Source organism: Rousettus aegyptiacus, unplaced genomic scaffold (assembly GCF_014176215.1).
Source record: "Rousettus aegyptiacus isolate mRouAeg1 unplaced genomic scaffold, mRouAeg1.p scaffold_m13_p_1, whole genome shotgun sequence".
NCBI lineage: Eukaryota > Metazoa > Chordata > Mammalia > Chiroptera > Pteropodidae > Rousettus > Rousettus aegyptiacus.
This window is the reverse complement of record NW_023416284.1, coordinates 46,394,925-46,418,618: the sequence shown is the minus strand read 5'-3', so window position 1 is coordinate 46,418,618 and position 23,694 is coordinate 46,394,925. Positions and strand designations below refer to the sequence as shown.

General features: G+C 41.6%; 1 protein-coding gene across 2 annotated transcripts in view; it reads left to right on the top strand.

Moving 5' to 3' along the window:
• The window catches only part of WLS (Wnt ligand secretion mediator), a 92,090-nt gene that overhangs the window by 42,667 nt on the left and 25,729 nt on the right, over positions 1 to 23,694 (top strand). For both annotated transcript variants that reach the window (XM_016164531.2, XM_016164532.2), the window contains exons 3-4: positions 17,876 to 18,000; positions 23,311 to 23,472. In XM_016164531.2, the coding sequence (XP_016020017.1) occupies positions 17,876 to 18,000; positions 23,311 to 23,472 (287 nt within the window). The remainder of the gene's footprint in view (positions 1 to 17,875; positions 18,001 to 23,310; positions 23,473 to 23,694) is intronic.

The following is a 23,694-nucleotide window of genomic DNA, read 5'->3' as shown; positions in this document are numbered from 1 at the left end:
TGGAATTGTGGTTCTTAATAACGTTTTCAGATACTTCTTGGGAAGGGGTCCACAAAGAGAATTGAATAGGGCAGAGGATTCCATATACCATAAAACTACAACTGTTGTGATGGAACAGAACATTGGTAATATGGTATTCACACAACTGGAATTTCATGTTTCATCAGATAATCCTCTTTAACAAAATATGTTGAAGCAACTACTAAGAAAGTGAATTCTACCCTTCCATTCCCCACAAAAAGAGACCTTCTTTGATTCATGACTATATTATAGTCTGTGTTTATAAGAAAAACATTTCTGATTAGTTATTTTTTTAATTGCAGGCTAGAGTCACCAAGATTTTCAGTTACCTCTTAAATTTCTTTACCTACCTTAATCAGAGTCAATGTGAGCAGAAACAGAAACTTCAGAATTTCTCTCTACCCTCTTGCTTCTCCTTCTTAAACAAACAAACAAACAAGCAAACAAACAACAAGATAAGCTGAAAAGGCTCAAAATATACCAGAAAAAATCCAGGAGACTTAAATGGAGAGGGGTTTGTTGTGGTGGTTAAAGATAGGGAGGTTGTCAGTATTCAAGATGAGTTTACATGGCCAGTCCTCTTTCTTACGGAGTCATGCGTTCCCCGCTTCAAAACAAGGCTAGAACCTAGAATTTACTAATATGAATCAGTCTTACCTACTGGCTTGAAATAGAAAGAAACTAAAGTCATGGGAGAAGATTGTATTTTGATGATTAACCCAGGGCAGTGAAGATTAGGGACATCGTGTTTGTTCCCTCTCATTCATGGATTGTCTTTCCCTTTGAGGGAATCTTCAGGCACGACTTTGGAATTACCCACTATGAGCATGTTGACATTGGCAGGAGTGTGGGAACCTTTGGCTTTGTTTTATTTGGGTGTGATGATTGGTATCCCATACTTGCATAGCATCGCTATGAAGCTGTCTGTATCTGTCTATCTGGCTCAATGGTTTTGTGTTATATATTTCCAAATGAAAAAAAAATCCAACCAAGAAACAGAATTGGGCTCCTCTAAAACCTTTCCAAGATTTTAAAAGGAATGTTATAGTTTACTATGTCCATTCCCTCCCACTTCCTTCTGTTGTCCATTGGCTTATTGGTCAATTTAACACTGAAAGTAGATCATAGTGGATTGGTTCCTATTCTTAACAAAACACTCATCTATGGTGCCGAACAATTTACAGTAATTACTACACATCAGTTATGTGATTACAGACTTTGAGTACTGGAAGGAATGTTAGAGAAATGATGGTCTTATAATCTTCAACCAACAGTTTATAGGTAGAGTTCAAGGACCAAGTGAGCCCCCTGCTAATGCTTTGTAAAATTCTAGCCATATTTACTTATATGAATTTTTAGCTTAAGAGGGTGTGTAGCTTTTGCCAGGTTTTTACATAGGGGCTTGACCTCAAAATGTTGGAGTCTGTTTTTTTAATTTATGAGATGAAGAAACCTTACAACAAAGAATACTTGCCCTCTGTAGCACAGCTGGCTGGAGACAGAGCAGGATCTCTTTGTTGCATATCAACCACATAGGTAGGTGGGTAGTACATGGCAACAAGTACACTACCCCTCTACAGGTTAGTGAGCCTTGTACTAAACAGCAGCCTCTAATATTCTTGGACAAAAGTTACACTGGTCTTTCTAAAATGCTGCGTTTTTCTTTCTTTCATTTGTTTGTTTCTTTTTTAAAAAAAAAAAATCTCGCAATCTGTAGTTCAGGGTAAGTAGTATAGTCTTGAATCTAGACTAAGAGGTAGGCAGGTCCTGTTTATAGTGCCACAGCTGCAGATCACCCACGTGTCTCATTTCCTGCTCTGAGTTTAGAATATAAATGAGATTTTCTTTGCATCCATAACAAGTATATCCTGGTTACTAAAATAAAAACCTGGTGACGTCAATGAAAAATGTGAACTACAAAGCACCCAGCAGCAGCAGATTCCTAGATGGTACTCACAATATATAAGGTGTTTTAGTGTTTTTACCTTCTCTTCTAACTTTGGATTTCTTGTCACTATTTAAATGCCAGTCAGTCATCACATAGCTAATGTGAGGTTATTTTTATGGGGAATCATACCTTTATTTTGGGCAGCCTAAGAAAATATGAAGTAAAATTATTTTCTGGTTTATGCTTTCCAAAGCAAAAGAAAGATGGGAGAAGGAAAATCCTTTGTTAAGCAAGGCAGAATTCTACTTTCAAAAGTGCCAGGGACTCTACACTGGAAAAAACATTTCTCTGAACATCTACCTGCAAGAAATGGTTCGAGTTCCTCTTTGGCTTTAGTAAGTTAGTGTTACTGGTGTTATTAGATGAGGAAGTAGTAATTCTTTAAGGGAAGAAGAGGTTCTGGTTTTTTAATTGTTCTGATCTAGGTTGTTTCCTAAAATAATTGTCCAATAAATCATATCTTTCTTGCCTTACCAGTTCTTCATATTATGATCACAAAGGAAATCCCAAGCCCAACCTAACAAGCAAAATTATGTCTTTTTTAAAGGTAAAATTTGGGGAAGAGTGAAAATATTTAAATTTACTATCTTAAAAAAAATAGTTGCTGTCACATAGAAAAGAGTTCTAATAATCGAAGTCATTTAGTAATGAAAAGGCTGTATCTTCACTGGTAGTAATCAAGGAGCCTATTCACTGGTAGTAATCAAGGAGAAGCTGTTTGACAGGGGTGCATATTATAAAGATGATGACCACAGTGATAGCTTACATTGGGTGGTGATTTCTTGATCGAGTCTTTTTGTAACAGAGATGCTGGCCGTTGTCTCTGTTGCCAACCACTTGCTTTGGCCTCATACCATTTCCTTGTTGAATTTGCCTATCTCTTCACTCTCAGAGTGGGTTTCTACCATGCTCATCGAATGGGCAGCTGGCCACACGATCAGTCCCCTTGCCACAGATAATTGGGTTAGAATGGGCCCTTGAGCCAAGGTGGGAAATCAGATTCTCTTTTTTCGAAAATTGAGATTCACTATTTCTAGGCCCATCTTCACTGGCACTTAAATTGAAAAGTCCTGAGGACTATCTGGGGAGCCATCATTCACCACATGCGTGGAGAAGCAGAGAAGGATGATTGGCCAAGTGGGAAAACCGGACGCAAAGAGAAAGTGGAGATGAAGGACTGTGGGGTGTAATTACGATCAACTATAAGTGATGACTTTCTTCCTGACAGCTTTCTCTTCCTTGTTCCAGTCCTTCAAGCTTGTCAGCACTTTCTGTCCATGAGTTCCTTGAGATACTCTTGTATCCTTCTAGCTGATTTCTATTTAAGCCAGTATTGGTGAAATCCTATTACTTGGAACCAAATCATCTCTGATTAAGACAACTTTTTCTTTATTTCATCTGATCATCTCAGTAATTCTCCCTGGCAGAATGAGGAAACTTAGCATGATAGAGATTAAATGATTTAAAGTCTCCCAGCTGGGAAATAGAGGGGTTATAAGTGAGAATGATCTTGTGGCTCCATTGCCTGGATCCCACCGTGAGTCTGTGGATAATTCTGTGGAGTGGCTCCCTGTTCTGAGTGGAAATTATACTAGATGACTCCTGAGGGTCTATTTACTCCAACTCTCCTTTGATGAGAATTTATGACTCACTTAAGATTCTTTGTAAAAATCTTAGGAGTAACCCTTCAACTTCTTAAATAGGTGACTTCAGAGACCCTCATGTGTGAACCATTTTAGAAGATGGCTCCCAGTTAGTACGGATGCCTCTTTGTTAGTGGGTGAGCTTAATGTTGAAATGAGTGCGTTTTCTTGTATTTAATTTTGTTACTTGTTACCGTGTGTTCATTTCTAGTCCTCGGGTAGGCAGACAGGGTTGGTGTACTGGAAATGTATTTTTAGTCTGACATTAAAAAATGTATCATAGACACCAACACAGGAAGCAGTTTTTAGGTGAGTCAGTGTATAAATAACCAAAGAGTTTTCATAGAGGGATAGCAGATCTTTTAATTTAACAGTCTAGCTTCTGAGCCCTCCTTCCCAACTTCCTTCATTCATTCATTCCGTAGTCATTATAGGGTGTCTATTGTGTGTTGGTGTTTTCTTACTTAGGATTTCAGATACAGAGATAAGTCCTTCATGATACGGTTTCAGAAAACCTCATGGCCCTTCTATGTTTATTTCTCTCTACCTTACAAGACTAAATTTTGAGGGCAAGGACTGTATCTTACTCATCTTTGCATCCCCATACTTAGCAGAGCCCCAGGCATAGTGAAGACTCGAGTCGTACTCAAAATAATCAGTTGAGAGCTCACAGTCTAGTTCAGAGAGAAAGAAACAAAAATGACACCAATGTCCACTGCTAAGTACCCAAAGTATTCCATAAACACAGACAGGGAAATGGTTAACTCACCAAGAAGGTAGTAATTTGTTAATACAGTCTTTATGGGTAGACTCTTAAAGGAGATGGTGGAATTTATGACTATCTACTATCTGATGGCAAAGAAACAAGTTCAAGGGCAGCCTTATTTTGTTATGGGAAGCCAGAGTGTTTGGGCTAAATCCTCGACCTACCACTTAAAAATTATGTGAGTTTTGGTAAGTTTCTGAACTTCCTTATACTTCATTTTTTTCATCTCTAAAATAAAGATAATAGTAGTGCCACCCTTGTAGGATTGTTTTAAGGATTAAACTAGAAAAATACATATGAGGCTTTTACATAGTAAAAGATTGATAAAGGTGAGTTATTTATTATTCTGACTTGACCGGAGAGGAGGAATGTAAGTTCTAAAGAGAATGTAGAAGCCCAGAAAGGGAGGCAGCAAGACCGAGTATTCAAAACAAGGGCCCAGGTGGATGCTGGCCACAGGCCTTTCATTACTTCAGGACAGTGGTTGTTAACCTTGGACCAAGGATCTTAACCTTGGGAGAAAAATGTGCTGAGGCCCCATTCACACATATTGTCTTCATATTTCTTTTGAAACCCTGAAAGTCATCCATGGAATTGAGAGGTTTGTGAAATCTCAAGGTAAGAGCTCCAACTTCACAGTATGGGTAGACCCCATGAGTGCCAGATATGTTGATCAACACTTGAAATGGGTAAAGAATACCCTTTTAAAATAGAAGATGTGGGAAATTTTCAGCATCCTTAGGAGAATATGCTCATAAGGCATGATTTAATTATATTTGACTATAAACATATTAATGTATAAATTAAGGTATTTAGAACTAGAATAATAAGTCAGGATGCGAGCAGAGGATATACCTCTTGAAGCTCCGAAACTGAAATTATAGAAGTTAAGTGACTTCTCCAAGGTCATCTGGTTTGCAGGTGAGAAATTCAGGACTAACACCTGTATTTTTCTACCATGAAAAGATATGAAACAACATGTTGTATGCAAAGCCCTGTAAGCCTATTTGTTAGGCTGTAGAAGAATTCCATAGTGGAGAGAAAAGATAAGCCGTTGAAAGACAGATGGGCCAGTTGGTGAGTTGCCTTGATGACCAGGCAAAGAAATATGGAGTTTGATCCTTAAGAAAAAGAATTGAAAATCACATATCTAGTGCTGAAATGAAATGTGGAATTCAGGATTTGAGACTCAGCTTGTCCTTTGAATTATACAGCAGCTGGAAATCACATTTCTCTCTCTTTATTTCCATCTGGACTTCTCGCATGGTGGTATTCCCGACGGGAGGGCATCTGTGAACTTTTTAATGGGAGAAGTCGTAAAGCTGGGTTAGGGCTGTGTTCGCACAAGGCTGGCTTCGGAGGCAGGTAAAATGTGACTCCCCTTTTGCTTTTCAGCTACAGACACAGCCATCGCTGCTGCCACCAGCTGAGTGACTCGAAATCTAGGGGTTGCCAGTAATTGTGGGTTTAAGTCACAGAGGAAAAAGATAAGAGGCTAGCAAGGCTGGTTTTTCCACAATTAAATGTTGCCTCTCGGGCTTCTCTGACGGCAGGAATCCAGGAGGTCAGGAACCACCAGCCATATTATTTTTCTCCCTGGCTGCCTTCTCTCATTTGTATCCCCTCCTCATTCATGGGAACGAAGAAAAGGTGGGATGGAAATAAAAAGCTTGTTCTAGCCTACTTTTTCCTTTACGAAACTTGTCAGAAACAAAGCTTTCCTGTGAAACAGATGTGATCCCTTCTGGTAGCTGGCTTTTCCTGTGGCAGCACAAAGATATTTTGCGGGGAAGGGGGAGAAAACCATTGTTGAAATGCACTATTGTCCTTTTATAATTATGACGATTTTTTCTCATGTACTGCCAAGTATTCTGGTATTTTTGTATTTGTTACTGTTTAACTCTTACATTCGTCAAACTCAAGTTTTTATCCCTTGTCACTCCGACACTATTATAAGTGCCCTGAGGGCAGGAATTGTTTTATTGTTCTTTGTTTTTGCCATAATGTCTCAAATGTAGAAGGCAGTTAATAAGCAGCTGGTGGTGTTTTAGATTTCTACATTCATGAAATGTTAGAACTAGAAGGACCTTAGTCAACATCTGATTCAACCTCAGTATTTAAAGAAAGAATATAATATGTAAAATGACTTACTCAAATTGTACAGCTAATTAGTAGTTTTCCTAGAGCAAGAAACAGGTCTCTTCACTCTCTTTACTTTTGACATGAGGGAAAAAACTTGAGCTGTAGAATTAGGCAAACCCGAGTTCCCGAGTTCATATTTTGCCTCTCTCCCATACTAGTGGTATAACCATGGGCCTCAGTTCTCTCATTTTGAGATTGTAGATGATCGTTGATACCTGGCTGGCATCTATGTTTTTGGGTAAAAATATCTGCACATAGCAGGCACTCAAAAATGTGAGCTTTTAAAAATCATTGTTTTATTTCTTTTTAAAACACAAGACTATATATATAGAAAGCTCACATTTCTGTGATCTCTTCAATATCAGAAAATATAATCCAATTACCTTCGGTAAGAATTTAGGAGGGAGAGCAGGCTCATAGGGCTCTTAGGTGGATGCAGCCTAGAATGGACTAGAAGTAGAAACTGGCCCCACCCACAGGAAATGATGATCACAAGTGTAGTGCCTTTTCCTTCTCTTGTAAGGAATTTGGCTGGGTTGTTCAACAGTTAGTAATGGAGTATCTACCATGTTGATCAAGAGATTAGAGATGTGGGGATATGGGGTGTTGGGGAAGAAGAACAACCCAAGAGGCCCATCTTGCCTCAGAAGTGACAGGAACATATATGATCACAAGTGATGTGATGGCAGAGGGGACAGCCAGGGGCTGAGGGAGGAACAAACAGGAAGAAGCTGCCCAGACTTTGTGTTCAGCGGCAAGTTTGTGGAGAAATGCATAGAGAGACCAACAGAGGCAAAGGGGGTGCCAATACTACTGCAAGGAAAGATAAATTATTTCAAGGAGGGAGATGGCTGGAGAGAAAGAGTGGAAAAGGGGACCAGCTTAACACTCCTCTTAGTGTGGGTAGCTTGTATTGGGGGAGGGGCAGTGGAGGGCTTCCAGGGGTTCAACAGAGGGTCGGGGTTTTCAATTATGCTTCCTTCTTGTTCTCACACAGACACACATGCCTTCTCCACACTCTGTGATGCTATGAATATGTCCATCTTTTAGGAACCTGGGAGGGAGCCCAATATCATCCCCATTGCTGCCCAGAGCTTGGGTTCAGGGATTGCCCTGGCTGATTGATCAATGGGAGGACCCGATCTGCAAATAGAACCCCAAACCCCAAGTGCAATAATTCCCCACATGAGCCCTAAGAAACAAATACTCTGTGTGAGTAACACTGGCTTGACTCCAGCAATAACACAGCTGTTGAAACAGCTTAGTCACCAGGGCAATGGAGGTAGTGTAGCGCGGGAATGCTGGGCTGCAGTGATCTGACATTTAGCTGGCTGGCAGCAGCCCTGAGAGCCTACACAGATCTGTGGGAGAGCGGCCGAGAGGATCTGCTTCCTGTCCACAAGCATTCCCTTGTTTCTTTTGAAGCCCAACCATAATCCCCTCACTGGGCAGGGCATACAGGGGAGGGAAAGAAATGGTTCAGTCCTTTCAGACACCTGATTTCTCTCCCTTAATGATCCATGTTTATTTTCTGAATACTTTTTTTTTTTTCCTGCCCCAGGCTAGGCAGAATGTAATTTGGATGTGGTGAAGGGGTGGGGGTGGGGGTGGGGGAGAAGTACTCATTTATCTTATCTGGAAAATGTAGTGACTTTCTTAGCTTGGGGGTATCCAGGTGATATATGAAGTAGTTACAAAGGCAAGTCCTGGCCCATCTGTCTGACCTTGCTTGGATTCTCTAGCAGCTTCATTTACTAGAACTCTTGTCTGAAGGACTCTGGGCAGATCTGGGCAAAATACTTATCCTGTTTCATCAGGATTTTGGGAGGAGTAATAAACTGCCACAGAGGGACCCCATTCTTTTCCCAGCGGTTTGCAGAAGTGACCTTTGTGTTTTCTCTTTATCCTGGACTTCTTCTGCACTGTTTGTTTTGGAAGTTGTTAAGTTAAATTAGCCATCCCTTTCTTTTCCTGCTTATTGCATGAGATTGCAGCTGTCAGTCTGTGAACTCTGCCATCGTCTATTTTTAGATTCAGTGTGAATGAAGCTCTCTTCTCTAATTGCATTCAGAGAGAGAGGCAGGTAGATTTTTGTAACTATCAAATTACCTATTCTAAGAGCTCTGTGCACCCGTGTCCTGGGGAGAAAGCAAAGAAGCCACTGAGTGTTTTTTTCCCTTGGCTGTCAAGTCTGTTTTCCCTCCACATTTATGTTGATTGTGGTCAAATAGGAAAGAGCTGTTGCCACATTTTTTCCCAGTGTTTTAACACTTGCCAGCTGAAATGGTTCTGATTTCTCTATCTCTGTTAGGAAAAGACTGGTTCATTGTTGAGTTCCGATTCCTTGGAAAACAGGCAAGGAACATTCTTCTGGTGTTTTTTTTTTTTTTTCTATGAGATTAAATAATCTTAAAGACTTGGAAAACTGTGCAAGTCCAGTGGGCTCAGTTTCCTCCACATCTTGTTATCCCACCCCAAATCCCAGTCTGCCTTTCACACAGCTCCCAGATTTCCCTGTTTAAACATCCTTCTAACTAAAATGCTGCAATGGTCAGAACAAACTTCTTCCCTTTGTCATCAGACCCTTCTCATTCTCCAGCCTTGCCTGTTCTTTCTACTTCTTGTCTCTAGCTATTTTGTGCTTCCGTGACTTTTTATGCATGTGGCATCCTTTGCCTGTAATTCCTTGTTCTACTTCATTTCCTAGTGAACTCTTACTCATCCTGTGATCCACAGTTAAACATCGTCTCTTCTGAATGAGGTGATTCAGAAGATCATGTATTCTGTGCTATATTTTTTGTCCCTCTACCTAGTACTCTTGACATTTTTGTGCTGACAATATACTTTATATGTGTTTCTAATGTAGTACTACTCACGTGGGATCATACTTATTTATGTATATGACTGCCTTCTCCACTTCACTGTGAACAGTTGAAGGCAATGACTTTGCCTTGTTTGTCTCTTTATTCCCCACTATTGTGCATGGAAACTAATAGGTGGTTAAAAATATTTGGTAGAGGTAAAAATGAACTGGATTGGATGGTCCATCCACTGTTAGGTTTTTTTCAAGGTATATTGATTCCATCTCGGCACCAGAACCAGCTATTATGGCTTCTCAGTTCCTGATGGGCTTCTTTTCCAGTCCCGGGGAAGTAGGCTTGAGTAGATGTGACATGTTATACCCAAATGAGTGCTGCACAATTTTTCTTTGGAATTTGTCAGTTGTTCCGTCTAGTCTCTTATCCCTATAGACTTAGACAGGCGTGATACAGACCTCAGAGGCCCACCCTTTTATTGCTTTGCGTAACCCTTAGACTCTAGACCAGGTCACAGAACTCTGGTTTCCAGCCCCTGTAGTATGTTTTGTCTCCTTCGTTGCACCCACTGGTCCTCTCAAGCAGAACACTGGTACAACCCCGTAATATAATTCAGGAGAAAGACACAGTGTCTCCCTCAGATTCCCTGAAAAGTTCCCCCCCACACCCAGGCTTGGAAAACAGTACATTGTTTCATGATGGGATCATCGGGCCAAATTTGAGGAATATCCTTTTTTTTTTTTTTTTTTTAAGGGGAGTGTGTGTATGTGTGTGTGCGCACATGTCCACATGTGTGGGGGTCGGGAAAGGGAAGCAGGTAGTAGAGCAGGAAAGCGAATGCCACCGAAATAGAGCAAACCACAGGCCACACATGTGTGGTGTACAGGTGATGGAGCAACAGAGGATATTTTGGGTCATAGGAGTATCTAGAGAAAGAAGGATATTTGTTAATTTGGGAGCATGATCAGGGGCACATCATCAGGTTTTAGCAGGTGAGGGAAGGTGGGAGTGAATCTGAGGAATTCCGGAAGATGAGCAGGAGTTAGTTTGGTACTGGTGGGGATGCCAGGCACTGTCTGCAGAGTACTGTCTATAGTCCAGAGGAAAGGAAACCCTTTTGTGATTCACCCTCACAAAGTGGGCACCTTTTAAAAACTTGGTGTGCCAGCAGGGACCCCAAATATAACAAGTACAGGCAACCTAACCTTGAGTAGCAGCTTTCAAATAGCTGTCAGCATTTACTGAGTGCTTCCTGTATGCCGGGGCCGTGCTAAATGATTCACACTTTATCTCATTTAATCCTCACAACCATAGAAGATGAGCATTACTGTTATCTTCATTTTATAGATGGAGAAGTTTAGTGATTTGCCTCCTGTTGCACAGGCACCAGATGGCCAAGGTGGGCCACAGTCCCAGGCCGCTTCTCTCTAGAGCCTGTGCTCTTACCCATCTTTCATGGCTGGAGGTGAGATGACGGGCTACATTCAAGGTGACCAGCCTGAGTGGCAGGAGTAGGGAGAGGAGGGCTCATGTGATATAAACCTAGAAGCCAGGTTAGCAGCAGGAGCCACGTCTTTTTTTTTTTTTTTTTGCCATTTGATGAGTTTCAACCTTAGACTGAGGGCAGTATAAAGGCACTGTAAGTATTTTAGAAATCATCTCTCTGGTTACAGTGTGAAAAACAGAGAGGAATGGGGCATGAGTTTGAGTCCTCTAGGCCTGGGATGATGGTAGTGGCAGTGAGGAGTGTGGGGAATAAATCTATAAGATTTGATGAGCAGATAATTGACCAAAGCTGGGAGGTTTGGCTTTCTGAATCACTGAAGTACAGTAGAGACATCCGGTGGGAAATGAGCAGCAGATTTGAAATTCAGGAGGGAAACTTGAACTTCAGAAGGTGACTGGCGTCCCAGGAGCAGACAAGACCCCTCAGGGTAAGTGTGCTGAGTTAGAAGTGGAGAGGGCTACTCTACACGTGGTGAACACCAACGGGCATAGTTTTTCTATACTCTGTGGTACTTCAGAGTCATTTGTTCATAAAACAATTGCTGTCCCGGCTACTTGTCCCAATAGATAACCTTTAAACAGTACAGTAGGGTACAGTAGGGATAATTGGATGTTTTCTAACTGAGAAGATGTCATTTTACAAAGGGCCTGATGTGAGGAATGTTCCCCCTTGTCCTAATCGTGTTTCGTAGATTGCTGTTTTATTACATGCAGCTCCCTTCACGTAGAAAATATTGCTTCAGAAAATATCACCAGGGACCATTCTGACGATGCTTAGTAAAATGTTTTCTTACACATGGAAAATAATCTCTTCACAATGCAAATGCTTGACGTGATGGGGAAAAAACGAGCCGAGGTAATGTGAACTAAACTGTTAGGCTGGTTTGCGAAATAATTGTACTCATTCATTTTTATAACTGCTCACACCCAGGCCTGTAGGGCATCTTAAGAAAACATCCAGGGCCAAATTTATAATTAGCTGAGTCCATTTTTGCCAGACCTAACCATGGATGTAGGACAGGGTTGGTTTTGTTATTTCCTTAATTAAAAGCGTCAAGAAAATACAAGCCAGGTCAGAGAGTTTTTGATTGGGGAAGGAATGCTGGCATAAATAACCCCAGATTATATGTCTGCTGGAGGCTGGGAGGAGGCTGGTCTGCATGCCTCCTTCTGAGGTTACCCAAACAAACCTGGTGACTGGCAGCGCCCCTATGGAACGTAGGAATGCCTAAGAGCGTTTTGAAACCTCTTTAACTTTTTCCCAGGGCAAGAGACCAGGAAAATCAAGGTTTCTCAGGGAACCTTTGACAATCATAAAATAATTCTTTATTTCCTCTTAATGTGACTTGCTCTCTCCTTTTTCCTCTTTACCTTTACTTCTAGTTAGTTAATCAACAATATAACCTAACCATTCTGGACTGGATGGAACAGGAACTAGTATTTTAAATGCCTCTGTGCCAAGAAGTCCTGTCAACAGCCTTGGGAAGTAGGTCCCACTGTTTCTATCTTGCAGAGATGGAAACTGAGACTTATTCAAGGTCACTTAACTAGAAAGACATAAAGATAGGAATCAAAATCAGGTGTCTCTGGCCTCCAAACTCTGTCCTATCCTGGCTGGCAAATGCCTGTTTCAAAAATTTAAGTGAGACGCATTCTGACTTCCTCAATGAAGCTTCATCTTTCATCACTCACCCCTACCCCACCTGGAGGCCAGTCTTTCATTAAGGAGCTTCCCTAAGTTCTTTAGGGTGCTCAGACTCTTTCCTAGCTATTTGTCCCCTCCCCCCCCCCCCCATTTTTGGCTTATTCATAGGACTCACTCTCCTCTCTGGCTATTTGTCTTCAGAAAATTGATTGGCAAATGCTTTTCTGAGGCAGGGCAGGGCAGGGCAGTTTAACTAGTACAGAGATAAATGCTTCCTAAGGATATGACTGGTTGGTGCTTCCTAATATGGAAAGGCACAGGTCTTTCTACCTGGAGTGATACTCTGCCATCTGGGTCTGCTCCTACAGAACCCTGGAGCACAGGCTTCCCCTGTAGCACAGGCTTCCCCATGTTGGAGCAAACCTCCATAACAGGATGGAAGGAGAAAGTGTAAAAAATGACAGTGCCTTTCCATACCTCCCCTCCCAGTATTCCAAATGAATTTTTCACCCAACCAAAATCTAACTCCAAGTCACTTGAGAAACATGAAACTTGGACAGCCCATGAGGTGGCAAAGCTGCTAGCCTGGTGTATTATGGAAAATCATGCATTTTGAATCTAGAAACACCCTAAGCGGACACCTAATTTAGTGATCGCAAAAGACAACTTTACCCCATGGAACTGGTATAACCAGTGTCCTTGTTTTATAGGGAAGGTTCACCAGGTGCTAGAGGTAGCCTTGGCTTTCCTGCCATTCTCCTAGGGAGTTCAAATTGGATTCTTCACTTTCATTATCTCCAGCGGTGCTGATAGGGAAAGGGAAGTATTGCCCACACAGTATCCCAGGAGTCATGAAGGTGTTTTATTACATGCAACATAGTCATTAAAGCTGAACTTTATTTCCGAGTCCATTGGAGGCAGAAAAGAAAATGATTCAGATGACTAACTTCATGGCCGTACTGGGTTCCTCTGCCCAGAGCTTTTCCTGTTTCTGAGTTTAATGCTCCAGCTTTGGATAGGGGCTCATCATGGGAATTTCTGTGTTCTTGAAACTGGGCAATTATTTTGAGTTAAAGGTAGGTATGAGCGTTACATTTCCCTAATAAAATGATAAGAGCAATAACTAATCCTTTATGCTTTCTGCACTGTCCTAAGCATTTTCGATGCAGTAAACCAATTTAGTAATCACAGAAGACAGCAAAAGACTATAGGACTGTAGGCCACGAAGCTCTAGAAGCTTGAGTCTGGTCTTTCTGTGGGTGGAGCTTTCTACCTTGACTTCTCCAGGTTACAACCAGGAATGATAATACCTGCCTCAAACTACATAGGAAATAAGGAAGGGATATGTGAGGATGAGGCAGAACATGTGCTAAAGTGCATGAACAATGACAAAGCTTAAGAAGAAATTTTACTTGCTGGTAGAATGGAAAGAAAAGAATGGTGGCGTGGGGGCAGTATGTAAATAGCCCCTCCACAGAGTGACTCAGGCCATGCGGTGTTTTATTAGCTGACCTGCATAGAGATTTTGCTTTGTTTGAGTTTAGTTTTTGCTTTTAGTGAATTAGTTACTGACATTTAAAAATTGAGAGATGTTTCATACCAATATCTGACTTCCTGGCTTCTCTTGAATAAAGTACATCTAGTAAGAACAATCTGTAATGCCCCATGATGGCTGTGTACTGGAGCTAAAGCATCTGCCTCCAGCAGATGGGGCTTGTTCGCCTATCCACACCCAGCCTGTCCTTGAGCACACATATAGTCAGGGGCAGAACCATGACACAAACCCGCATGTCCTCCGGCTTCCAGCCCCATACTGTTTGGATCGCATCACACTTCTCCAATTGTTTTTCTGAAGTAGTACTGTGTAGGTTTCAGCAGTTCTTACCATCAAAGCTCAAGCTTAGGAAATTCCATACATATTATTAGCCACATTTGCAGCCTCCTAGGAACGCTGCATACTTCCGTCCTGTAGAAAGCTGCAAAGGGTGTTTGGTCAGGATTGAGTGGCCTCTTGCATACAGTGTGCTTGATTCAACTGTTGTGTCTTTTGAATTCTGCTGTTTTCTACCAACTAAGGTTAATGGGCCTCTGGAGTGATCCAGACCAAGGTTTAAGTCTCAGCTCCACCAAGTCCCAGCTCCACGAATTTTAATGCATTCTCTTACTATAGTGTGTTACTGTAGGGATACACTATAGTAAGTTACTGTAGGTGTCTCAATTCTTAGACACCTATTCTTGGGTAGTTTATAGAACCTCTTCATAGGATGGATGTGAGGACTGAAAGAGAGAATATTAAGACAGAGCTTTTGTTTTTATTAAAAACTTATTTTTCCATGATTTATGACTACTTTGAGGAACTTCTTTCATCATAAGTTAACCATTTTTTTAAGCAATACCAAAAAGATGATTGTCTTTTAAAAAGTTGTCTCTCTCATATCACCAACAACATATGACTTTAGACAAGTTACTTAGTATCTGAGAACCTTAGTTTACTTCCTTCAAAAGGAAATGTCCATGCCCACTTCACAGAGCTGTTGGGAAAACTAAATGAGGTCATTTGAATGAATGCCTGGAAGTCACAGGGGCTTCATATAGAGTAGTTATACATGAAAACTGTTTTAAATTTTTGTTTGTGTTTAACAGCATATTTTAAAAACAGTTTGGGGATTCCCAACAGTTGGGAATAACTCTTAAAGCTGGGAGTGGCCAGGAGGCCAGCCTATCTTGTCTTCTCTGTTCCCTAGGCTTTTGCTCTGAACCAGGCCCACTCCTAACACCTGTGGGGCCCAGGGCAATAGCACCTATGAAGGTATGGCTGCCATATGTCTAAATATTTAAAAGTTATAAATAAGGCCAGCAAATCGTTAAGCTAAATAAATTCTATCATCTCATTTTGACACATTTACCTTTATATTGAACTGGAAGGACAGGTTTGAATTTAAGATTCTTGGACTCCTTGGAATTCTGTGCCAAATTGTGATGGATCGTAGATGCCATTTCTGCCTATCTCTGGCTTTGTCTTATACGAAGTGGAGCCTTTTGTGCTTGTGTTGGACACCCCAACCTCCAAGCCCAATCTCTGTTCATAGCCTCTAACAAACAGCCGCCTTTGACTACTCCTGAGCAAAAGGTTACACAAGTGCTTGTGTAGTTCCCCTGGGGAGGCCAGATCTGGGGAAGAGGCACCCCCAGGCCATGGAAGTAGGCTCAGAGTTATCTGGGTAGGGTATTCTGGGGTCCTGAGCTCTTGGAACATGGTCTAGGTGTTGGGAGAAGAATTGGGTGGGCATGTCACTGTGAGGAAGGGGACAGCTGGAAAAGGGCAGACAGAGTGAGACCCTTTAAAACTGTGGGGCTCATGTTAAGAGCCCCTTCTACCTGTGGCTGAGTCTGTGCTATTCTGAATGCTAGTCCTCCTAGGAGCATAATATGAGGACTGATAATTTTACAGCTTTACATATTTGTGTTCTTGAATTGTATGGTTCTGCAAGTGACCTTTCAGCAGAGTTGACAGTCCCAATTCCTAATCTCAGTGTTAGAGATAAAAAAGATTTCCCTTAGTGCCTAGTACTAGAGCTCTGGCCAGTTTTTCTGCTGACTACTGAGGCTGCCCAGTAAGGAGCAGTTGTAGCCATCCTGGCCCCTCACCGAGAGGATATACAAACAAACTCCAAGTGTTGCTTCTACCGAGCTGGGCACCCCTTAGATCCTTATACAGATTTGTCCCCACTTTCAGTCCTGGGTCTCTGCACTGCACTTCCCAATGTTCTCAAGTCCAGAGTCTCCCCTCGGACTGTGTGGAGATGGGAAGATGTAAGAGAAATGGGGTCCAATGATTCTATGCACAGACTTCGACCCAGTCACCCAGCTGTCAGCACCATGCCTCACCTCTGTCTTCTGTAATACCTGGAGCTTTCCAATTCTGAGTGGCTTGAGGGGTTTTGGAAATGTTGACTCACTGTTACAAATATCCCTTCTGTAGGAGTTTAGTCTGTGCCTGTCTCTGTTGCTGTCAGGAAACCCTACTTTATTTTTCATCTGTAAGAAATCTGTTGAAATCTCTGGTCTGCTCATTTACCTATGTTTTTTTTTTTTTTTCCTCGTGATTTAATCACCTTTGTTTTTCTTTTCCACCTTTTTATAGAGTTTCAGGAGGGAGAGGAGGAGAACACAAGTAGCCTGCCAGGTCACCATGTTTGAGGATTTAAATACTAATAAAGTAGCAGACTCTAGTGTTCACTGAAGGTTTCGTCTACATCAGAATGGCCTCAGATCCCTTCTTTCGTGCATCATGTCTTTCTCTTCCTGGATTTCCTCAGAAACAGGGATTCACCACATTGTCAAATCAGCTTCAAGCCACACTGGGACAGAGGATAGAAAAGCCCCAATTTTCCAGACAGCATTTACCCTTATCTGTTCTCCTTGTACCCTGTGTGCATTTAGGTTCCAGAGCCTAGAATTGAGTGCAGTCTCATAACTCCAATGGGAGCTGGTTCTCCAATCATTATGGAAATGTGATCTGTGCTTTTTTTATTTCCCAGTAGGTCCCCTCTTTTTTTGAACTTGTTCAACATAGTATAAAACAGACAAATAGATAGAAGCATTTTTTTATTACCCTTATCTTCTTAATGAGCCCTGTGGTGAGTTAAACCCGTTCGTGGTCCTTACCGATATGGAAGAATGTGTGAACATTCACTTGTGCAATTAGGCGCACATTATTATATTTCTATCTGTGCATAAGTCTTTTAATTTTGGAGAAAAACCTTTTAGATTTACATTGCCCACCTTATGAAGAAGGAGTTTTGAGTTTTAGAGAGGTAGCAGATCCTATATTTGAGAGCTTCTTGGGGATAATTTTAAGAAAGGTACTTCAGACTAGAGCGTGTCCAGAAGAGAGCATCAAAACTACTTAAATCATGTCTCTGAGAGAGGTTGAAAAACCTGGTCATATTTCTCAGAGAAGGGAAAACACAGGCAGATAAGGTATAGGTTTCAGTACCTAAAGCACTTTTTGTGGAAGAAAGACCTCATCTTCCATATGACTCCTGTGGTCGGACCCAGGACCAGTGATGCAAGTTATAGAAGGATAAGTGTTGGCCATGGGCCAGAATCTGACCATCTGAGCTGCTGCCTCTGCAGGAGTTTAAGTGACAGTTTTTGACACCGTGACAGAGCAGTTGTAGGAGGTGACCTAAGCATCCAGATAGACATTTATCTTATAAATTTTAAGTCATCAGGTTGGGAGTTTCAGCTTTGGAGTTTGAAAGGTACTAATATTATTCTTTTGTCTTGTTATTTTCTACGGTGGAGAGTATAAGAATTTTTAAACTGTTTCTAAGAGTATCGTCCCAGAAACCATTTCTCATCTGGGAGTCCTTTCTCTTGCAGGAGAAAACGCAGAGGTTTCGATGGACGTTTCCCTGGCTTACCGTGATGATACATTTGCCGAATGGACTGAAATGGCCCATGAGAGAGTGCCCCGGAAACTCAAATGTACCTTTACATCCCCCAAGGTAGGATTCCTTGATGACAGTGTTGATGGAGTTCTTATTTGGGTTCCTGGTATGTGGGAAGATTGGCTTTACGATTCACAGACATATTCCTTATTTCGCAGCATACATGACTCACACTGTTCTTTGTATTAGTAGAGAAAAGGGCCATGTAGATATGATCACGTACCTGCAAAAGAGGGAAGAAATGGAAGAGGGAATGATTTAGTTGTTCCTCTAAAATACCTCTTTAAAAATAAACTCCTATTCTTTGGTTAATAGATGAATGTGTCTGAAGAATGTTGCTAAGTTATTTTTAGGGGCGACAATCTGTTCACATTAGATCAATGCTGGTGTCTACTTCTTTGTTTCTTAGCCATCTCTTTGTTGTTAAAGCTAATGTATAGGTATAAAAACTAAAAGTCCTGCTGATACCACAGACAAAAAAAAGACCTGAAAAAATCTAGTTTTCTTTGGAGCCTCAGTCTTCTAAGCCATCTTTAAGAGTCTCCTCTCGCTTATTCTTCTAGGAGGACTTATTCAGCCACCCATGGGAGGGAGGTTATCGTCCTGCACTGAAAATAGGGAGACCTTTTCTTTGGGGCAAAAGCTTTAGATTCCTTATAAATGGGAATGTAAGGATTGACTCAGTGACCTTCAGAACATAGTGAGATTCGATGGTTCAAGGATCAAGTCAGAATTATCTGGGGGCCCTTTTCCAAAGCCAGGTGCTGCCATCGTACATGCCTCCCTGACATTCTTATCCCCAACTTCTGTTTACCCACCCACTCTTGATGTCTCTGTGAAGGGGAAATGGAGCCATCCTCACTGCTTGTGGTTACTTGCATCTCTCAGGGGGTGACATGGAGTGCTATGAGCCAGGTGACCTCTGACGTTCCTTCTGGCACAGGAACGGTCTTGTTTTCTTTGTATGAAACTCATGAGAGGCCAAACTGCACAGTACATTCTCAAGTATGTTGTTTGTCACATGACGTCCTCGGAGCAGTTGCTCCTGAAGGGTCTCGACAGCTTTGTGGTACCCGCTCCATTGTTTGCTTTAGTTTCCTCTCCTCTCGTAGCATTAGCCTTTCCTAACTTTGCTTTTGTCGATAACTGTCAGTTGGGGTTCCGTGTGACATGGTAAGAACAGCCTCTGAGCACCATGCCCCAGCCCTTTTCATCCTGCCCTGAAGAGAGGTCAGATGAGGTGGGGAAGATTCGCAGCATTGACATTAGTTCGAAGCGTGGATTTGGAGCAAAACATACTTGGCTTCAAGTCCAGGCTGTATCACCTACTCTCTGTGTGACCTTAGGCAAGCTTACTTAATCTGGCTGAGCTACACTCTCTTCTGCAAAGTGGGATAATAATCGCTATCATAGGAGTCTTTATGGGATGATAGGCATAAGTATAAGGGTCTGGGACAGTGATAAGGGTGACCTTATCATTTAACATCTAGTCTGGGACATGTTTGAGAATGAAGGAAGAGGTTCACCTTTGGGCCACCAGGACTCTCATGGGCAAACTTTACACCCCACACATAAGTACCTATTAGGGCACCTGGTGTTAAGTCTCCCTTCCCAGGTTCCCTAGACCAGAGCTACAGACAGTATGGTGCCCAAAGGACCAAAAGCTTCAGCATTACTTGAGAATTTATAGGAAAGGCAGATGTTCAGGTCACACCTCAACCTACTGAATCAAAATCTCAGGGTGCAGGGCCAGGGAGTCTGTGTTTAACAGAATTTCAATTCCTTCTCTTAAGCTGGATAAAGTTTGAGAGCCACTGCCCCAGACCCTTTGCTGGATGTTAAATATAGCCCCTCTTCAACAAAAAAAGCCATTTGGAATTGTTTATGGTAAGCTCTTGGAGGGGGGCAATCAGCAAGTAAAAATGAATGGTAGAGAGAAACTGGAGGTAGCAGGAGAGAGGAGTAGCTAACATTTTCAGATCTTTGTATGCAACACAGAAAATTAAATTAAAACTGTCCAGCTGTCGCTGCAAGTTGATTGCATCTTTCTGTGGCAAAACTGTTTGGATATCTAAGCTAAAGGATATAAAGCTTTGGGATATGGAATTTCATCCTCAGAAAAGGGAGAAATCGTTTCTCACCTTACTTACACACTTAGAGGGCACTGAGAAGCGAGCGAGGGGAAGGTCATTGAGAAGCCTGCAACTGCTCCTTAATGATGGTTCTTTAATTATCTTTAGGATGTGTTGATCCTTTTCAAGAAAGATATTAAACCTTGAAAAGTGTGAAGGAAGTGAATCATCTAATCTGTGTTTCTGATTGCAGTGAAAATTTAGTCTTGAGTCTGAAGATTAAATGAGAAATTGCTTTAAAGCTTTTTAGTCCCTGGTGGATTGTGAAGTTAAAAAAAAAAAAAGTCAAGTTGCCACCTGCTGTAATTTGTCCTAATTAGTCAGTCTCATGCTGGAGTTGGGGGAGGGATGAGGGAGATGGAAGGAAGCAAAGAGAGGTGGAGGAGTGTCTTTTTCCCTAAGTGCTCTAAATATATGCGGAGGCAGAACTTCAGTGCATAAAGAAAAATCCCCAACAGGATACAGCGAATTTGTCTTTGAGACAGGTAGGCTGGGCTAGGATCCCCCAGAATTCAGTGCATCTGATTTGTTGAACTTAAGATAAATTAAGATAATGTTACTCTCTCTATAGGAAAAGGGAAGTAGAGGACACCCAAAGACCAGTGACAGGGAACTAGAAGAAACCCTGGAGATTATCTTATTTAACTTTTTTGTTTTACTTAGGAGGAAAGTGAGGCCAAATGAGGTGGGTAACCTTCGCAAGGTACCCAGCAAGGAGCAAGGTCAAGATAGAACTCTAAGTCTCCTGGCTTAAAGTTCAGTATTCTCCTTATCACAGAACAATGCCTCTCTTCATGCATTTCTGACTACAGTAGTTTCTGCTGCATTCAAGTATCCTTTTCCCCATCAGAGCTGGAGGCTGGACTTGGAAGACTCATGCCCTGAACCCAATACTACTAAGTACTTTTGAGACCATGGATGAGAGGCGTAATTAAGTCAGTGGCATTAGACTAAATAGATTTTGTTCCCTTCCCCCTTAAATTGTCAATTTATAGAAATAAGACTGACTAGAAACATCAGAAAACTGTCTTCTTGCCATTACTACAGGCATGATTAGCCTCCTTAACAGCTTAATCTGAGGCTGAATTAGAGCTTGTAATGTATTTTCAGTAGTTTCTTCAGAGGCCTAATATCAGCCCTGATTTGTAAGCATAAGAGAGAAAGGAGCAGAGAGGAGAGAAAGGCAACCTATACATACAGGAGGAATCAAGCACGCCTGCAGCTGAAGTTTGGAAAAGAGGCAAGATTCTTTCTACAGAAGAGTTTTTTTCAATCTCACAAGCCAATTCTAATCAACCAGCATCCCTTATAAGAGCCCCTCAAACTTTAGAGGACAAAAAACTATCATGATTGGTTAGTGATGTCTGCGGTGAGTAGGGAATGGAAGAGTAGAAGAAACACATAAGCCAGACATTTACTTGCTCTACCTCTACTTTTGTCGTGTCTCTCATCTCTATACAAAGGTCTGTTTATTGTACTCTTAAGTTCTGACTTTATAATAAAGAATTCTTCAAGATCATAGAACAAGCAGAGACCTTCATACAGTAGTTAGACTATATAGATTCCTTGTTATCTTCCTTCTGATTGCTCCATTTGTTACTAAATGCAAGAGGTTCATTTGACCTGCACATGTCAAAGCTGAAAGAGGCATGGACAGGAGTTTGCATCAAAGAAAGGAGAGGTTTATTAAGGGAAATGGCGCCAGGCCCAGAGACACAGGTGAGCTAGCACTCAAAGACTTGGCTCCCAAATGGCCTCTAAGGATAGGTTATATAGGGGGAAACTCATTAGTAGGTGAAGGGATTGGGGTCTTGGGCTCTATTGATTGGTCAGAGCGAGGGTAAAAAGCAGTTGATCGTTGTATCAGGTCCCAATGTCAGTCACGGCATTGTTTTTTCTGGTTTTAAGGGGATTCTGGTAGGGTCTTTCCACCTTCGTGGATGTGTAGCTGCAAGATGCAATATGTTACCTTTAGTTTGACAGAAAAATTCAGTTTCTGTGGTTAGCTGACCTGGGGCTTTGTTCCTAAAACTGTTTGATGCTGACTTAAGGGCTTTATGATTAAGGGAGTGGTCATGCAGAACACAGAAGAATAAGGAAAGAAAAGAAGCAAGTGAACCCAAGGCCAGTTTGAATCAAGGAGAAGGAGAAATGATTTTGAAGCAGTAAAGATTTGCAGTCACACACTAGAGTTTTTACTCTGAAGATTGTTAAAGATTATAGAAGTTCTGAGTCTTTAGGTTTAGGAACAACAAATTAGGTCTCCCCTATCACTTGATTAGAAGGTGGAAACCCAGTAAACATTGAAACTAGCATATAAACCCTTTCATTGGGGAAAAGCCAAAGGCTGCTAAAGCTCATGCCTGTACAAGCCCATATTTATCTCCCAACCCTCCCCTAACAGGGACACACAGCCAGGAGCCTTGGTGACTGGAGAGCAGAATTTAGTTTTCAAAAGCAACCTGTACCTGTACTCTCCAATCTCCATGGCCATACTCTGGGCAATACCTCTTTAATTGTTTGCCAGGAAGTCCAAGAAGCTTTCTCAGAAACTGGGATTAATTTTTGTTTAATTAAAATTTTTGCTCCCTCTGCCTTCTTGCCTCTTAAGCAGTTAAGAAGCTTTGGAGACAGAAAATTTTAAGAGGGTGTCCTGTAACAAACTAATCCCATTATCACCTTTGATTCCTTTCTGTCTTCTCCAAATTCCAAGGGCTCCTGGACTTGCTCAGTTTCTGACAAATAAATAAAAAGTAGCTTCTTGCAACATATCCTGCTGGCCAAAAGCATGCAAGTAATTAGCCATCATCAAAGACCATGAAGAACGTCAGCAAAGATTTCTTCCTGAACATTTAAGAAGTTGGCTGTTCCTTAGAGCCCTACAGGTCTCCAGTGATATGCCTCAAATACCAAGCCTGCACTCCTGGTAAATCAGATTAATCTGATGTGAGGCTTAAATGAAGATTGAAGTATAAAGTGTAAAGAGATAGAAGAGATTTCTACTTTTTACCTAACACTTCTGGTTCTACCTCAAATTTGGCTGGTGTTTCTTTTTTTGCCAGGGGGTGGGGCACCCAATGGATATCATTGCTTCCAGCGTGCCTTATTATCTGTACCTCTAAAGTATACCTTTAAGCATTAGCTATGTAGCATTGGCGATAGAAGGCAAAGGTAAGATAATTCAGACTTCCTTGGAATTGGTGGCCCTGCCTGAAACTCTCTGTTATTCTTCTAGACCTCAGAGCATGAGGGCCGTTACTATGAATGTGATGTTCTTCCTTTCATGGAAATTGGGTCTGTGGCTCATAAGTACTATCTTCTTAATATCCGGCTGCCTGTGAATGAGAAGAAGAAAATCAATGTTGGGATCGGAGAGATAAAAGATATTCGGTTGGTGGTAAGTGAGTCTAATTGACCTTGGCAGCCTGTGGCACTAGAACACCGGCTAAGAACACTGGTTCCTGAGCATGCATATTTGAAGGGAGCTTGCATCTCATTCTTGGTATTTCCATGCCTCAGTTGCCTCATCTGAGAAGTAGGAATAATAATACATACCCATGACAGCTGAGAGCATAAATTTGTGTGAGAGATTATAGAAATAGAAAATAATGCAATTATT